Source organism: Embiotoca jacksoni, unplaced genomic scaffold (genome assembly GCF_022577435.1).
Source record: "Embiotoca jacksoni isolate LCO1_2020_lvr unplaced genomic scaffold, fEmbJac1.0.p SCAF_7, whole genome shotgun sequence".
NCBI classification, from domain to species: Eukaryota; Metazoa; Chordata; class Actinopteri; family Embiotocidae; genus Embiotoca; species Embiotoca jacksoni.
Genome location: NW_027185425.1, coordinates 6,144,221 through 6,162,915, shown reverse-complemented (window position 1 = coordinate 6,162,915; position 18,695 = coordinate 6,144,221). Strand labels below are relative to the sequence as shown.

Here is an 18,695-nt window from a genome sequence, read left to right as displayed (position 1 = left end):
GTGTCATTTTTAGCTAAATAGGTGTGAGTGGGCGTGAGAGGGGGCTTGAAAAAGAAAATCACTATGGAGGGGTGCCGTGGCCTAAAAATGTTTGGAGACAGCTGCTCCCCCAGCGGGGGGTATATTCAGGCAATTTTTTTTTACAAATATTTCAGCTTCTTCCTGAAAAAATATCCTTGATGGATTGCACAAAATAAGTACCGCTAAGCTGCACAGACCGTTTTACGACGCAGTCAGAAGTATCAGTCTGCGACTTAAAAATACTTCTGTATGACAAAGTATTGGGGTCACGTTAAGGAAAAAAGAATAAAAGGAGGAGGATTTTTTTTATTACTTTGACATTAAAGTTGAACTTTTGAGAATGAAGCAAAGCGCTATACCTTTAGTGTGTACGCTTTTACAAAATGCTCTGTGTAGATGAACTGGTAAAATTGTACTTGGTGATCATAAGAATTAAGACTTTGAAAAGATTCTGCTGTGAACTGCATTTATTCAGGAAAGGAAACCACAGACACTTGGAAGAGGTGGCCATACAGTATCTGTGCAAACGTAAAAGATGGTAATTAACAGATGCAATTAAATCAAATGCATCAAATGCGCAAAATATTTGCTGTTTGCTTAACGTGGCCCTAATACAAGAAGTTATTGCCATGTTACAACACCCTAAAATCTTTTTCAAGTTACTGTAATGGAAATGCCTTGTGCGGCAGTTTTTAAGTCGGATGCACGATGAGAAAATGTGTATTCAACTAAGTAGCATCAAAAAGTTTTATATGTAACATCAGCCTTGTGTTTTTCCTACATGAATCTCTCCTCTCCGTTAAAAGTTCAATTTTTGGTTTGTTGTGTTGTGTGCATTTGGCTGATTTTAGTGCGTGTGTCATCTGTATCATCAGCGAACATGTGTGTGTGTGTGTGTGTGTGTGTGTGTGTGTGTGTGTGTCAGCCCCAGAGGTATAATCTTTTCTCCTCGTACTCCCGCTGTGAATCTCTCTCCCCCAGATCTGAGCCCATACCCCCGACTAGGACAATGAGTTTGTGTGTGTTGTGTCCTCCCAGTGTGTGTGCGTTGCAGAAACCCAGGAGACACACACCCCATGGGAGCTCTGACACACACCCACACACGCCTGAGGGCCTCCAGGGGAGACAAAAAAAGAGGGATGAATGGGTAGAAAAATGTAGTTTTCAAACATCAAATGGTTGAGGATGAAACCATGCAAACAGTTTAATCAGTGTGGGTTTTCTTACAGATGTATTACTTCTAGAAGAAAAAAAGAAGAGTGAGAAGTCCTGGTAATCGACTTTTGGGAAGAAAGAAAAGAGGGCATGAAGAAAAAAGAACAAGAGGAGAGAACAGATGAAGCTAAATCAACAATTTCTTTCAGCTAATTGGATTAATAAGAAGGAAAATGAATGTGGGATGATGGCGTGTGTCTGTGTGCAGCAGTTGTTGTGCAAAGACAAGCCAGTGAAAAAACATGAAGAAAGAAAGAGAAGACATGGCAACAGAGGGAGATTTGGAGAAATGAGGAAGGAAAGAGAGAAAATCCTCAGGGGAAGGAGCGAGAGAAGACGTTCCTCCTCTCTGTCCTGGTCTGAAACTAATTGGTCCAGGATTAGAGGAGATTATATATAAAAAATACACAAAAATTATACAAGCCTTCCACAGGTCTGGTTTCCATGGCAATAGTCTGCTGTGCAACAGTGCAAAAGCAACAGGGAAAGAGAATAAAACCAGTTGCTGTCTTATTTACCAGAATAACACCGTTACAAACCAGTGGTACGAAACTATTTAGAGAAACAGTGAAGCTCATTAGAGTCGCACAGGTAGTGAACCTGTGGCTGTGTTGTTAGTCTTTTAACAGCTTTGCAACTTGTTGACACGAGGCAGCCACACTGCAGTATGAGCTAATGTAATAATCAGAAAGGTGTGTGAATCCTGCCGTTTTTTTTTTATTGCTTTACTGCTCGTCTTTGCTGCACAAAAAAAATGATACACAATTATCAGGACGCACACTACAGATAGATGAGCAGGAAACAATGAGAGTCAGAGTGATCCTGCTGATGTTCATATGTTTCTTGCAAATAGTGAGATTAAAAGATCAATTGAACACGTACAGTGGGTACGGAAAGTATTCAGACCCCTTTACATTTTTCACTCTTTGTTTCATTGCAGCCATTTGCTAAAATCAAAAAAGTTCATTTTATTTCTCATTAATGTACACTCAGCACCCCATCTTGACAGAAAAAAACAGAAATGTAGAAATTTGTGCAAATTTATTAAAAAAGAAAAACTGAAATATCACATGGTCATAAGTATTCAGACCCTTTGCTCAGTATTGAGTAGAAGCACCCTTTTGAGCTAGTACAGCCATGAGTCTTCTTGGGAATGATGCAACAAGCTTTTCACACCTGGATTTGGGGATCCTCTGCCATTCTTCCTTGCAGATCCTCTCCAGTTCCGTCAGGTTGGATGGTGAACGTTGGTGGACAGCCATTTTCAGGTCTCTCCAGAGATGCTCAATTGGGTTTAGGTCAGGGCTCTGGCTGGGCCAGTCAAGAATGGTCAGAGTTGTTCCGAAGCCACTCCTTTGTTATTTTAGCTGTGTGCTTCGGGTCATTGTCTTGTTGGAAGGTGAACCTTCGGCCCAGTCTGAGGTCCAGAGCACTCTGGAAGAGGTTTTCTTCCAGGATATCTCTGTACTTGGCCGCATTCATCTTTCCTTCAATTGCAACCAGTCGTCCTGTCCCTGCAGCTGAAAAACACCCCCATAGCATGATGCTGTCACCACCATGTTTCACTGTTGGGATTGTATTGGGCAGGTGATGAGCAGTGCCTGGTTTTCTCCACACATACCGCTTAGAATTAACGCCAAAAAGTTCAATCTTGGTCTCATCAGACCAGAGAATCTTATTTCTCATAGTCTGGGAGTCCTTCATGTGTTTTTTGGTAAACTCTATGCGGGCTTTCATATGTCTTGCACTGAGGAGAGGCTTCCGTCGGGCCACTCTGCCATAAAGCCCCGACTGGTGGAGGGCTGCAGTGATAGTTGACTTTGTGGAACTTTCTCCCATCTCCCTACTGCATCTCTGGAGCTCAGCCACAGTGATCTTTGGGTTCTTCTTTACCTCTCTCACCAAGGCTCTTCTCCCATGATTGCTCAGTTTGGCTGGACGGCCAGGTCTAGGAAGAGTTCTGGTCGTCCCAAACTTCTTCCATTTAAGGATTATGGAGGCCACTGTGCTCTTAGGAACCTTGAGTGCTGCAGAAATGATTTTGTAACCTTGGCCAGATCTGTGCCTTGCCACAATTCTGTCTCTGAGCTCCTTGGACAGTTCCTTCGACCTCATGATTCTCATTTGCTCTGACATGCACTGTGAGCTGTAAGGTCTTATATAGACAGGTGTGTGCCTTTCCTAATCAAGTCCAATCAGTTTAATTAAACACAGCTGGACTCCAATGAAGGAGTAGAACCATCTCAAGGAGGATCAGAAGAAATGGACAGCATGTGAGTTAAATATGAGTCTCACAGCAAAGGGTCTGAATACTTATGACCATGTGATATTTCAGTTTTTCTTTTTTAATAAATTTGCACAAATTTCTACATTTCTGTTTTTTTCTGTCAAGATGGGATGCTGAGTGTACATTAATGAGAAATAAAATGAACTTTTTTGATTTTAGCAAATGGCTGCAATGAAACAAAGAGTGAAAAATTTAAAGGGGTCTGAATACTTTCCGTACCCACTGTATGTCTGTAAAGAAGGCTACAGAGCTGAAGGAAGGGTTTAACTTAGCATAAAACACTGGAAGCAGGGGATAACTGATAGCTAACTCTCGCTAAAGTTCAGAAAACAGTGACTAGCATATGTAGAGGTCAAAGGTTAACATGTTACACCTCATACCGTGTTTTTACATTCTGTTTTGTATGGGTTGTCATCTTTACATGTCTTCAGCTACATTGAGGTAAACTTTAATCAGCAGAAGTGCAAACACAGAGGACCCGAGCAACTAATTCAACTTCGCCCGACATTAAAGCTGAACTCTACTCAACTGTTGCCACAATGTGATTTCATTTGTTAAGTGCCTGCAAAAGTGCCAGTCAAACGTAAGGACATATTCCTGGTAGATTACAGTTGCAGATGATTGCACAGTGTTTCGGTCTTTGATAAGTCTTCAAACTCATAGATAGATGTAATTTAAAAAGGACTTTCATGATTATATTTCAGTCCTTCGCTGCTCATCCTCGAGTGCAAGTGAACATTTGTGCCAAGTTTAAAGAAATCCCTCCCCTTTATGAGAATGGGTCAGACAGACAACCCAAAAACATGACACTTCCAGCCACGGCTGTTGCCAGCAAGGAGGCATAAAAGCACAAAAGTAGAAAGACCCGTTATGACAAACTGTATGAGACCAAATGCACAAAACGTTTTAGACAGTATATGAAATAAATAAATACCCACAGATCACATTCCAAACAGTTTTTATAGGAAGTGCTGCCAAAAAAGTCAAGTTTAATTGGTTGCATTAATCACAGAAACGGTCAGCGGTGGGAGAACCCTCGTTTCATTTTCCAAAGCCAGTGCACATGGCAACATTGAAAGCATTAACAATCTTATGACACTCAAAACTGATATTGAAAAAACAAAAACAGTCTACATGACTCGGTTTTAAATCCATAAAAGAGGTAGACACAGAAACAGAAGGCTCCTGAGGCATCAGATACCCTGAACAAGAACACTTCTTCAAATGTTAAAAATTTCTGTTATTCATTGAGCCATCTCCTCGTCTCAACACTTAAAAAAAAACACCTGCTGTTAATTAAAAACAGATCTCCACCTTTTAAAAAGCAGCTGACACTGTCTGGTTGTGGCGGCTGTCGATGGATCTCAGCTAAAATACTGACATGTGCTCTTTAAAGCTTCAAATCCAGCTCTGTATACATTTCAGTGCCTGCAAAGTTTCTAGCACGTCGGCTGGTGTTTTTTTCCCTCGATGTCAACGCTGCCGGTTCGTCTGTGAAACGCACTCGACTCTGAAGCAGCAAGCTTTCCTTGCTGTCAGTCCTACAGCTGAACAGACTGCATGAAACATCTGTTTTTTTCATGGTCTTTCCCTTCATTGCCTCTGAAATACATTTATTAGTCTGTACAGAGGATTTTAAACGCCGGCTCTCGTACTTATGACGAGAAAATAAACCATTTAACATGAAATCAACAAAAATTTCCCCTCGGGGATTAATAAAGTAAATACCTACCTACCTACCTACCTACCTGTTGTTTATTGTTGAAATATGATATTATAACTTTTTTTTCTTACAGTGGCTCCAACAGTTAAACTTAAAGAAAAGTTTTTGACCACTTGCAGCACTACTTTACTAAAAAAAAAAAAAAAAAAATTTAAATACTGGAAAACTTGGAGTCATTTTGTTTACTGGAGTCTTACGGAGCAGCTCATATTATCTCAACAAGTATGTTTCTCTATAGATGAAGAAACTTCCATTTTGCTATGTATGCACTGTTTTTACAAAGTAAGGAACTATTACTACTGCTATTGCTGCTATTGTTGCTGTGGTGTTGGTATTTCAAAATAGTTTACATCCTTTAAATCTAGAGAATTTGTGCTTTCAAACAAAGTATTTCAATTACAGCGGCAGAATTTTCAGAGTGGATTAAAATATTTAAAAAAAAAATATGCTTTGTAAATATTTTGGAGGAAAAATGCTTTGAGGAAAAAATATAATCAACACATTAAACAGATTAAAACTCAAGGGCAAACATAACTTGCATTAAAAATGAACAAACTGAGGAGCAAATTCACGACTGTCTTGTGCAGCAAGTTGCTGTAAATACAGAATATACAAATGAGGTCATTAATGTGAATTCAGCACAGTTGAACAGCCTTCATCATGCTACAGAAGTCATGCAGTAAGTGACTCTAGCACCAAACTATGGCAACTTTCAGCCCAGGAGTCTTCTTTCAGTCTCCTCTTTCAGTGTTCCATAGAAACTTCTTTTGTCTTGATCTGCGCAAATTGCATGAGTTTTTTGGGGGGGTTTCTTTGTTTTTTTTGTCTAATATGTATTTGTGTTTTCTATATTTGCAGTGTGTCTTTCGGTCCTGCATACACAGGTTGCAGTGCATTGACCACTCAGGGCCACCGTACTTTTTTAATGTGTATGTTGTTTATTATTATTATCATAATTTTCTTGCTTTACACAGCTTATTTTAGTGTGTCTTTCAAACACACACACACACACACACACACACACACACAGAAACACACCTGGTCCATTTCTCCCTTGCTCAGCCAGATGTTAGTGTTGAGATTTCGATGTAAAATCAAGTGTGAGAAATGTTTTAATTATCTAGCCACCTGGTCGAGGTTGTACCACACACACACGCACACACGCACACACGCACACACACACACGCGCGCACACACACACACACACACACACACACACACACACACACACATTAACATACAATGCCACCTTGCTTTGATGCACATTGATGTGCAAAGATTAATCACGACCTTTGAGCTTTCTAAGTTTGAAAATATATATTCGGTCTTATTTTGTGATGTGCATGTGTGGACCTCATGAGGATAAGATAAAACACAAACACACACATGCACACATTGTTTCAGGTAACAGATGTTGTCCTTCTTTTAATTAAAGTCAACAAATTAAGACATTGCACTTACTCACTGCGGCAGAAACAAGCCCCAGACACACACACACACACACACATACACACATTTCACTCCTTTCCAAATTAGTCTATAATCAGCTATAGGGGAACATTACAGTATTTTTTTAGAAACTCTATTCAATCTTAATTATTATTCAGGGGCTGCAGCAGATAGTCGCACAGCCCTGGACTTTGGTGTTGTTCGTCAGACTGTTTTCAGGCTGTTGTTGTGCTTCAGCGGGTTTAAAACTCTCACTGAGACCTTTTGAAATCACGGGTTTGAATCCAGTAATCAAACATGGCACTGAGTGGACATTGTGTGTGCAGAGCCACAAAGAGCATCATGGTGCTGACCCATCTGTCTATAGGATCTAAATTTCTTTGTCTCTCTCTGTTTGTCAGTACAGACTCCAAATATTTTAAGGAGGATTAAAAATGAACATATTTAATATTTTTAAGCTTCTAGCTGCACTAAAGAAGCATATAAAAGTGAATTAAGTTTGTGACTGTCACATGCTTGTTGTAGCTCAAATCAGACTTGATAAAAAAAAATGTGTTTGTACCTGAAGATATCCAACAAACAAACAATTTCCTTTCCAAAAATGCCATGAGTAATTTTCATCTTTAATTTCACACAAAAAAAAGTGTTATCATCCTTAAAAAGGGATGGGAATCTGACAATGCAGTGAGATTATTTTAGTATTAGGGGTTTATCATTTGTAATTATTTAATTAATGGTCAAAAATCACTTGTTAAAGATTTATGAGGCTTTTCCAAGCCACTAGTAGGAACAATGTTTGGGTTGCCAAGATAAGAAACATCTCTTTAAAGTATTGGATGCTATCACCAAGTAGAGGAAAATCTATTTATCAAGAGTGTCTCACTCATTTATTAATGGATTACCAACATTTTTAAACTGCAATGAAACCAGATATGAAGGAAAATCAGCCAAAGGGATTTTCATGACCTGACAATAAACTTGTTGTTGTCCCTGAATTAAATAGACAATAATGACAGGCAAGAAAACATGGCAAATAACTCAGAAAAAAATGTTGTTGATGAAATTAAGACTTTTGCAGTGTGGATAAATGTAGAAAGACATATGGTCTGTGGCAAACCACACCAGCGTGAGTGCACCGGCAAACCCTGCACAGTCCCTCTGTTTGTCCCTGGCGTCGGTTCAATCGAACGTTAAAGTGTTTCATTGTTGCTTTGTTCACCGCATTGATCTTTAACGTGCACTTCCTCCAGAAAGGCAGTGAGTTTTTGCAACAAATCTAATAAACCCAGACTGAATTGCTTCATGAAGTCAGCACACAGTTTATTAAGACTGTTGTTGAGTTTATAATGATGTTTAGCAGCAAAACAATAATTTAGGGTTCCATAGAAGAATCAACAGACTGATTTCAGGACATAAAATTACATTTGTATTCTCTTTGTATTGTCCTTCAACATTTAACCAAAGAAATCCTTGAATTTCTGAAATAAACTTTTTTCTTGACCGTTGCAGAGTTTTGACTGACAGCAGCTGAAGGTGAATTTAGGGAGGATGTATCTGAGGCCCAGAGTCGTGAAGTCACAGTCAGCGTGCCTTACACATCCAGTGTACGTGTTTTCTGAGGGGAGACAGATCATTATATTTTATTATAACAGATAACTGTAGCTGTGCTGGGCATTTCATCAACAATAGTCACATGACAACAAGAAACCAATAAGAAGTCACAAAAACTGAACCATCTTCATGACAAATGAGCAGACTCATGAGGGCTCGTCAGATTTGGCAGGAAGATTGTACTTTTTAGAAAACTGAAACTATAATTTCCAAAGTTGTTGAAACCCAACAAAACAACATCATTTTCAAAATGTGTTATCTGTTCAGTCATTAGTTATTTTGCGTCACTTATCATTATTTTGTATGGTTTATTAATGATAACCAAAGTTGTAAGCAGCATTTTTAAATGCTCCTATCAGAATCATCTTTTATTTACTCTCTTTTCTGCATTTGTATGCAACTGTTTCCTGTCTTTCTAACAGTTCTGTAACATTTTTGTTTTATTTCTATTCTATAATTGTATCTATTCTGTTTGGTAGTCAATGTTAACACCGATGTTTTAATGTGGTTGTCTTACTTGAATTTCTATTATTTTATTCCCTTTCTGTATGTTCTGGATGATGTATTCTTTGAAATTGTAATGTGCACTATGGACCAGGTTGTTTGATGACTCCACTTTAAATTGATTTAATTAATTGAGATAATGTCATAATTATATAAAAAGGGCCATTTTCTCCTTATTAACTCATTTCTCCATTTCATAAAACTCAGATTATTTAATAACATCTGTTGGAATTCACCAATTGATTCCACCGAGTTGTTTTGATCAGAGACACCAATAGGCAGATTCAATCAGCAAGTTGATTTATTCAGCAACTTCAGCATACATGATATCACGGAGAGCCCAACATCAACCAGAGGTCTCTCTGTTGGAGTCTCTCTTCAGCACTTGATATTACATACTTTATACACAGTAGGGCGGGACTTTAGTCTCGCATGTTCCACAAGAGGAGTACCAACTCATTATAATGAGTTGGTACCGTGACCTCCTGAATCTGAGTTCAGCTCGCGTGTGAGTTATCACGTACCGAAACTTACTTCGTGTTTTCATGACCTTGGGCACACAGCTGTGTGCAGTATATCTTAATGCTGAGTCGACAGGGTTACATATAGTATCATAATAGCATTTGATTAAAGACTGGATTAAACATATATATATATACATATATACATACATACACATATATATATATATATATATATATATATATATACATATATATATACATACAAATGGGCATAGCATAAGCCTAATCTACCACAATTTAAGCATAATCTACCACACATCCCATCTATATCATATGTCAAAACCCTGTTACTTTTTGTGCTGTACAAAATTATTTCTTTTGTACTTGTGAACTTTGTCCACTGAATGATGCTTACCTCCACCGATGAGTTTGAGGCAGCTTTCCTCACCCTGGTTACACTCGCGGGTGACCTCACAGCTGCTGGAGGAGCCTTCAGGGCAGGAGTAACACTGCAGTGAGAGGCCTGCAGAGACCAGACAGAGCTCAGTTGATTCGGGGTTGTGTCTACAGTCTGAAGCGGTCCGGTCAGTGGGTCCCATGAAAACTCATATCAGTGCTTTTCTCAGAGAGGTTCATGTCTGAGATCAAGTTTTAATTAAGGAGTGGTCAAAACCGTCACACATTCAAAGGAGTAGCTTGACAATTTGGCAATATTCCTATTCTTTTTCTTAGTGAGAGTTAAAGAGAATTAGAGAATTGGTAACACTCTTGTGTCAGTGTGGTAAATATGAAGCAGTTAATATTAGCTTAATTTAACAGACAGTAATTTCTTAATCCCGATTATAGAGTAAACAAAAGACACAGTATAGCATGTTGGTTTGGGAGCTTCAGGGGTGTCTGTCCCCGGATGATGTTGTCTTTGGACAGAATTCTCTGTGCTTTAAAACCTTTCACCTAACACTTGTTTTCTCTCTCTGCAAATAATAAATATTTCTCCAAATGTCAAACTGGCACAGTGATCTGCTAAAATGTTCCCCCAGGATGATAATCTCTCTGATTTAGCCCCTCTTGGCAGCACTTTTCCAAGTTAAAAAAAAAGAGGGAGTATTAAGGACAGACAGACAGACAGACAGACAGACAGACAGACAGACAGATAGATAGATAGATAGATAGATAGATAGATAGATAGATAGATAGATAGATAGATAGATAGATAGATAGATAGATAGATAGATAGATAGATAGATAGATAGATAGATAGATAGATAGATAGATAGATAGATAGATAGATAGATAGATAGATAGATAGATAGATAGATAGATAGATAGATAGATAGATAGATAGATAGATAGATAGATAGATAGAGTTACTTCTTCAAGTTGCTTTTTTTTTCTCACCAAATCCAAACATGGCAAAGCTGACAGCCAGGCGAAACACCACAGAGCATCTCATTGTGACTGAAAACAAAAACAAAAGAATAAAAAAGAAGACAAACAGACCAGGCACGCCTGTTATAAAGAATTAAATTGGCAGTACAGCAGCTTATTTGATTTTTTTTTTTCTTCTAAATTATCCGTTTTTTTAATCACAAGTTGTTCTTTCTGCAGTAATTTAACACTCACCAGTGAATGTGAAGAAAACGTTTCTCAGCTTGAAAGAGGCTTTTTGTAAGAGATCCAACAGAGAAAAGTAAACAACCCATCTGTTTGGGTTCAGAGTCTGTGTGTGGATTTCATTCAGATGTCTAAAATATTGCCCAATGCAGTAAAGACTTTATATAACACAGAGGAAGTTTTATGTTGAAATATCATACTGTTTTTATTCAAGTCTCATTTCATTATTCCCCTTAACCTGTAAGACATTCGAGTTGTGCAATTCAAATTGAATGAAAAAGTATCAACTAAAGCCTGTTTCCTGTCAAAAAGATTTTAATAGAGTATATTTGAGGGATTTTTGAAAACATGATGTTGGGTTAACTAGTTGTACTCTCAAAAATAACCATAAGCAAATTTATTCATCCTGCTTTATATGATCTTTTTGGTCAAGCATGAAGTCCGGTGAGGTTTTTTGTTTAATGTTTTCTTCTTGCAGTTTTTACTAAAATGTTTGTTCCTGGCTTCATCGGGTCTTTGGCTGTCATAAAGTGTTTATTTTTCTCAGCTTTTGTTTTCAAACATCTGATGTTGTCCACACATGCAAAAGGTTTGGAAGGCAAAGGCCGTAATGCGCTCTGCAGACCGCTAAAGTAAAAAGGTGCTATAAGTGAAGCCAATTTACCATTTTTTTACACTTTTACCTTCTGGTGTAATGAAATAATGTCCTCTCTTTACTATTGAGACAGCTCTTTTATCTTTGTCATGTTTGCTTCAGGATACTCTTGAACACCTGCACAAGCAGGATTTATATCTGTATCCCAGCTAAAGAAAATGCAATGTTGTTTGTAGTTCCCAAACATTTAATTGCATTTTGCCACAATTCCTTAGCGCCCCATACATATTAGTGATTGCAAACAGGAAGATAACAAGGACAATGAGGGAGAATTTGTCATGGAGGGCGAGAGGTTAGGAAGGCGAAGATGAAGGAGAGTAGAGAGAAAAGAGCAGAGGAACTCATAAGTAGCATAAAAGAAAGACGACAAGAAAGAAGTTAATCAGTGAGTGAGTGTGTCTGGTGGGAGGGGGGTTGTTTACAGAGGTTGTAACATTACATTCAGCTGACGCTTTTATCCAAAGCAACTTACAACACACCGATGATACCATCGGGAGCAATTTTAGGGTTCAGTGTCTTGCTCAAGGACACTTACGCATGTGGACAGGAGGAGCTGGGGATCAAACCACCGACCTTCTGATTAGTGTGCAACCCACTCTACTGTCTGAGCCACAGCCTCCCATGTAACATAAAGGAAACACAAGCGAGTCTTGTATTCAGTTGATGACAGAGTCTCTGCCTGAACAGTGGAGTCACATGCTGTGAGCTGGGAAAATCTTATTGATGCAAGAGATGTAAGTAGGAGTCGGCACATTTCAGCTGAGAGAAAATGAATCATTGTAAACTTTACCGAAGTTTACATATCCATTGTTGAGGAGGAAAAACAAACAGAACAGTGACTAACATACTTTTGATGGGAGAGTTCACGAGCAATGAATTTTGTTTCGTATACACAATGTGTCTGTGCATCATGTTTATCTGTTTATTTGGCCAGATATTTGGTGAGATATATAATTTAGACACATCATTTGAGTAAGAGCCCATTTCACTCTGGAGGTCCCTGTACTGGGACCAGGACGTGTCTTTTGTTAAAAAGCAATGTGCTGTCGTTTTTAGAAGTTTGCAGAGCATTTAGTGAGGAGGCCACCTGGTATTACAATAATTGAAATGGATGTATATTGTTATGCTTAATTTCTGTTGCATTAAATGTGGAAGAGTTGCAGTCGAGAACTTTTGGACGGGTTCAGTAACATTAGTTTCACCGACTCACCGTTATAAGGCTTTTAATTTACTTTAATTTACAGTTTTTATTTGGGAAGAGGTAAAAAGGTCAATTTCTGCTTTTTTTTTTTATCAAACTCAAACTTTGGCCTGGTAATGGGGACACAGAGACTCACCGCATTTTAAAATTCTTCCAAGTGTCTCTTATACTCGGAGCCCCAGTTTGTTCATTTTGGCTTCACACTTTGTGTAGCTGGTACCGACTGAATCTATCAGGTGGAAATTTCAAATAGCTTGGTGCTTAAGGGGTCTAAGTCAAAAGGAAATTTTCTGACAATAAGCAATATGTCTGTGTAAAGTGAAACCTAAATGACACATTAAAGCCCTACAAGTTCTGCAACCTGAGGAGGATTTGAGAAAGACCTTCTCTGAAAAATAAGTCTGGAGGTATTCTACTTTTTTATTACTGTAAACAAAGTCCAGGAAAAGAGCATAACCAACACAAAGTGTATCCAAAGCCTGATATATCGTATTCCTCTGTGCCATAGATCTCTATTGTTGTCCAAAAACTATTAAAACCACATAATTGAGCCACAGCGTTGCACAGGGAGACATTTTTCTTCATTAATGTGAACATGAGTGTTGCAGTTTATTTTGAGTCAGTCCTACATGCATCATCCCGCTGCAGGAAATACTCACTTGAGCATCATGTGCATTCAGTTGCAGCTGAAAATAGTCACTAACAGGCCCTGTTTGAGTAACATCAGCTGTTCAGGAAACAACTGCACCTTTTTTAATAAAACTACATCGCTATCCAATTTATATCTGCAGTAAAATCAAATGGGCATGGAGCTCGGTGCCCCAGACAAACACATTGTTGGTTGTTTGTCTTTTAATGAGGTTTTAAAACAGCCACAGAAACACAAATCAGAACAGACAGCAGAGTAACAGCATCTAAGCACTACTCTGGTGCAATTTGTTATGCTTTTGTTTAATATTCAAGTTATATTGGATCAATTAGTGGTATACATTTGATTGATTTTATGTTTATCTTTACTGATAAATGTTTGAATACAGGCTTTTTTTTAAATATATATTTGAATTAAATAATGATTATTAGTATGTTTGGATGCAGTTATGCTGAGCCCAAGAAAAGTTTCCTCACAGCGACAATAGAATATAACTTATCTTATCTTAAGCCCAAACAAAGAACGTTCAATTTGGACGAACTTAAACTAAAATATTTGGGTTTTTGTGGTTTTGGTTGTGTTGATAAGAAAGCAAAACTTGTGACATTGAAATCAGATTCATTGATCCAGAACAAGTCGGGTCCACAAATTCCCAGAACATCTAGAAGTTTAAGTCTATTGGAAACGCTGTGTTATCACTTAACAATGCAAACAGCCAGGAGAGCTGGTTTTTATAATGAAAATTTCAGTCTGTAAATAACTCCCACAGAACTGACACAGGTTTTATGTCAATAAACATTCAATCAGGAATGAAACTCTCCTTCGGGTGTTATGAGTTTTATAATCCTGAATTCATATTAAGTTTCCCTTTCTTCCTCCTCTCCCTCATTGTAAGCTTTAGAGCCTGCTGGAGGCGTGAAATCAGAGTTCAGGGACACTCTCGCTTTTATATACCTGCACCAGAAGCATGAAATCAAAGTTCATGTTACAGTTTTTCCACTCTAAGTGTTTTCTTTATGGGTCTGCGGCTTTTTGAGACCTTAAAAGAAGAGAGGTAATTTCATTGTGAGAAGACGAGATTGTATAATAACAAAGTTGATCACAATACCACTTTGCAAGTTGCATCTTTACCAACGTGCTAGTAAAAATAATGTATTATTTATTTATTTGGGAACGCAGTCATGTTTTATTCAGAGGAGACTGTGTAATATTTTGCCGAGAGGGAGCTCTACATTTTCTCACGGAGGTTTAAACGTCACCTTCTGAGAGCAACATGACTTTCCTTTGCCATTGCAGCTATTTAAGCTAATGACTGCTGTCCTGCTGCTCATTACTTCTTGTCTGAGGCTGAGCTAAAGGCCGGTGTAATGAGGCAAACCAGAGCCGTCACTTGTATCTGGCATGGACTCGGCCTTCAGTCAGGTTTTCTTTGTGGATATGCAGCACTCACACCTCAGCGTAGATTGATGTTTTGTACAAGATAAAGAGAATATTCTACTTATTTAAGTGCATGTTAGGAAAACTGTTGACTCTTGTCTTTTATTATGTGATAACAGCTGCGTTTTTTTTTTTTTTTTTCAGAGCCAGGCTCTGGTTTCTTCGAAAGTAAGGCTGTTGTCAAAGGACTCCGATTAGTCCTTGGCCGCATCCTTATTTTTGACATACGGACAGTATTTTTAGCCGTGCTGGTGACGTAGCTCTATGGGGAAGTCATAGTCTGTCAGTCAGCGGGGACACCACTTTGCTCCAGACTGAAATATTTCAGGAACATTTGGATGGATTGCCCTGACATTTTCTGATATCCATGATTCCCAGATGCTAGAATGATAATGCAATGATAATACTATTCATCTGACCGAGACATGAACTGCTTTGGGTTACACCAGCTTTTTGTAAACTCGGTCCTATTAGTGGTTTTCCATTGCGGATGGTCGAGGCTGTGAAAAGTCGCAAGCAGTTGTGTCTACGCTCAAAGGGTCCGAGTGTTTTTCCGCTGCGCTGCATGGTAAAATTGCTTATGATGAGTTGGAGGTATGTTAATCAAAAGCAGCTTTGTATCTGATATCTCACTGTGGCTGCTTCTGTCTGTTCTGTTCCTCAAAGCAAAATTAAATCCACTGACCAAACTGCTCAAAATATGCCCACATCTGACCTGTTTTTATGGAAGAAAATATGTAGCTTCACTTTGAACTTCCTATAACAACCCACCAATTTGTCAGTGGAAAGCTTTTAATGGGAAGAGTTCAGTTTACATTTCCACAGCTCCAAGTGTGTGTGAAGGTGATCAGTAAACAGTAAAATAAAGCTGATATCTGAGGATACAAACGGGAACACAGGAGGGAAAATAAGCTCTAAAAACACAGCTTTCTCTCTTTAGTCTCCAGCACAGACACACACACCATTACGGGTTGGCTGTGGTTGGCCCTGCTATACCATGCAGGACCTCAGCAGTGCAGCTAAGTATTGGGAACATTGAAAAATTATTCAAAAGTATTGCGATTTGCAATTTGGTGAGAAAAAAAAAGCAACTTCAAAAGGAACTCACTCTATCTATCTATCTATCTATCTATCTATCTATCTATCTATCTATCTATCTATCTATCTATCTATCTATCTATCTATCTATCTATCTATCTATCTATCTATCTATCTATCTATCTATCTATCTATCTATCTATCTATCTATCTATCTATCTATCTATCTATGATGTTACATCTTGGTTTGCTTAGCACAATGTGATAGAAAAACCTTCTAAGTTTATATATAAAGTTTTGCCTCATCTCTGGCTGTATAAATGGTGAAAGAATGGGTTTCCAAAGTATTTATGTAGTTCAGACTTAGTGGAAAAGATTCAACTACACTAATCCAACCAATATTACTTGATATATATATTGGTTTAATATTTTGTCAATAGCAGAGTCAAGTTAGATAAGTCAACCATGCTCCATATTACCTGCTTTACTCTTCAATCTAAATTAGTCTAAGATTAGCTAAGGATTAGGTTAAGAAAATATATTATACATGTGAAAAAATAAGTAAAACATATATGAAACATTAATATTGGTTTGAACACATGTCCCACTTGTTGGGAAATCATCTGCACCAGCCCATATTGTTCATTCTGGGCATTTTGTAGTTTCATTATCACAGATTTTTTTAGGACAAAATGCACACTTGAAAAATGATTTTAATTCATTAAACTGAATCAAACAATCTCATAGTTTTCTCATAATAACCCCCACCTCTGCTCCTATGCCATATTTTCTTTTTTTGTTCTTTCTCCTCCTTTTCCCTGTCCTTTTCCTCCATCGCATTCATTGTATGTTGTTTCATTTTTCCTCTTCTCTCTCTGTACATCTCCCCTCTTTCTCCTTCAATCTGCCACCATTTCTCTCTGTCTTTCTCTCATTTCCCAGTCCACTGAGTTAAATATGGGAAAACCAAACCAATCAGGCCATGACATGGTTATTATTTTTAAGTACTGATTTTTTTTTTAATTCCTTTTCTCTCTCTTCCTCTCTCTCTCATTACTATTCTTTCTCTTCACTCCCTCCATCTCTTTTTATTCTCTCTCAATCAGTATTCCTTCCATCTGCAAGGTTGAAGAATTTCAGCACCAAAAGATTTAAGAAACCATTAACATTTGACCAATGTAGGTGTGCGTGTGTGTGTGTGTGTGTGTGTGTGTGTGTGTGTGTGTGTGTGTGTGTGTGTGTGTGTGTGTGTGTGTGTGTGTGTGTGTGTGTGTGTGTGTGTGTGTGTGTGTGTGTGTGTGTGTGTGCGTGTGTGCATGTGTGCACCTCTAAATGAAAGAGGTTCCACAAGAAATCTGAAATACATATAGATTTGCAAATGATACATGTATTATAAAATCATGCTCCAGCAGTGCAAAGTTACTCACCTCATCCAGGGGCTGAAACACCCGCAGCAGAACTCTGTTGAGCGGTGAGTGCTTAAAATGTCTTCGACAGGGATGCCAAAGGGCAAACTGGGCCGTGGGATGAAAATAACGCTGGTGGAATGAAAAAGTGAAGATGGTTTCAGCTTATAATCATACAGAATGACACTTGAAATCTATATTTATAATCCTTCTTTATAAGTTATTCTTGTAACATTTCAATCATTTGTTTCAAAGACTTTTTCATAGTTACATTTATCCATCCATCATACCCGCTGTATCCTGAACAGCAGTCACTGGACCCAATCCCAGTTTACTTTGTGCAAAGGCTGGTTGCCAGTCCACCACAGGGCCAACACATAGAGACAGACAGAAACAAAGCCTATTCACGCTCTCATTCACACCTAAGGGCAATTTGTTGAATCACCAATTAACTTGCCATGCATGTCTTTGGATGATGGGAGGAAGCCAGAGTACCTGGAGAGAATCCACGCAGGTACAGGGAGAACATGCAAACTCCACACAGAAAGGCCCGGGATCGAACTCAGAACCTTTTCACTGTGTGCTAACCGCTGCACCACTGTGCCGCCCAGTTACATTTATATATCAAATTAATATTTGTCCAATAGTAAAAAAAAAAAAAAGTTCCTTTATAAAGTGCACTAGAAACATTTCTATTGCAGTCTGTGCTAATTGCAGCACTTCTGTATTCGCGTCTTTTTTGCAATCAATTTCTGTCTTTGATTATGTTTTTACACTTTGCAGTGATTTTCAATAATTTTCTTTGTACACGTGTTTTGTTTACATTTGTACAACACATTTACACACAGATACACATGCATGCATGCACTCAACACTGTGTGGTACACAGGGATCCCTGTACACTGAGAAAGTAAGGACACTCAATCATACACTTCTATCTCAGAGGACAGCAGTTTTCAACTTGTGCGGTCATTTCCAGGACACTTACAATGAAATGGTGTAACCACCCTTTAATTAGATATAGGAATAAATAGTGTCTTCATTAACGACATAATTAACTCAATCAATGAACGCTAAAGAGCGGCGAAATACCAATTAAACTTCACATACAGAATATGTACAGGACCAGAATGGGTTGTGTGTGTGTGTGTGTGTGTGTGTGTGTGTGTGTGTGTGTGTGTGTGTGTGTGTGTGTGTGTGTGTGTGTGTGTGTGTGTGTGTGTGTGTGTCTACGTGTTTTATTGTGGGGTGCAAATATCCACAGAACAAACTTGGCTGGACATGTGAGGGTTAATACAGTAAATTAATAAATGTATGGGGGTGAGATAGAGAGAGAAACCCTCATTGGTCGTATAATTATCTACAATGACCTGAGTGTCCATGCATGTAGGACAAAACTGCTCTCTGTCCATCTCTTTATA

General features: G+C 38.3%; 1 protein-coding gene across 1 annotated transcript; it reads right to left on the bottom strand.

Annotated features, from left to right (window-relative positions):
• Window positions 1-7,998: 7,998 nt before the first annotated feature.
• Window positions 7,999-10,978, bottom strand: LOC138215016 (CD59 glycoprotein-like). Its single transcript, XM_069176941.1, has 4 exons — window positions 10,898-10,978; window positions 10,673-10,732; window positions 9,690-9,797; window positions 7,999-8,310 (listed from the first exon to the last, which is right to left on the bottom strand). Exons 2-4 carry the CDS (start codon window positions 10,725-10,727, stop codon window positions 8,150-8,152), a joined length of 324 nt encoding a protein of 107 aa, XP_069033042.1. The 5' UTR covers window positions 10,728-10,732; window positions 10,898-10,978; the 3' UTR covers window positions 7,999-8,149.
• Between the last annotated feature and the right edge of the window lie 7,717 nt (window positions 10,979-18,695).

Coding starts and splice junctions, on each gene's coding strand:
- LOC138215016 (XM_069176941.1), bottom strand. CDS start 10,727: ATGAGATGCTCTGTGGTGTTTCGCCTGGCTGTCAGCTTTGCCATGTTT. Junction 9,798..10,672: donor CTTTGCCATGTTTGGATTTG/GTGAGAAAAAAA, acceptor TGGTCTCTGCAG/GCCTCTCACTGCAGTGTTAC. Junction 8,311..9,689: donor CCTCAAACTCATCGGTGGAG/GTAAGCATCATT, acceptor GTCTCCCCTCAG/AAAACACGTACACTGGATGT.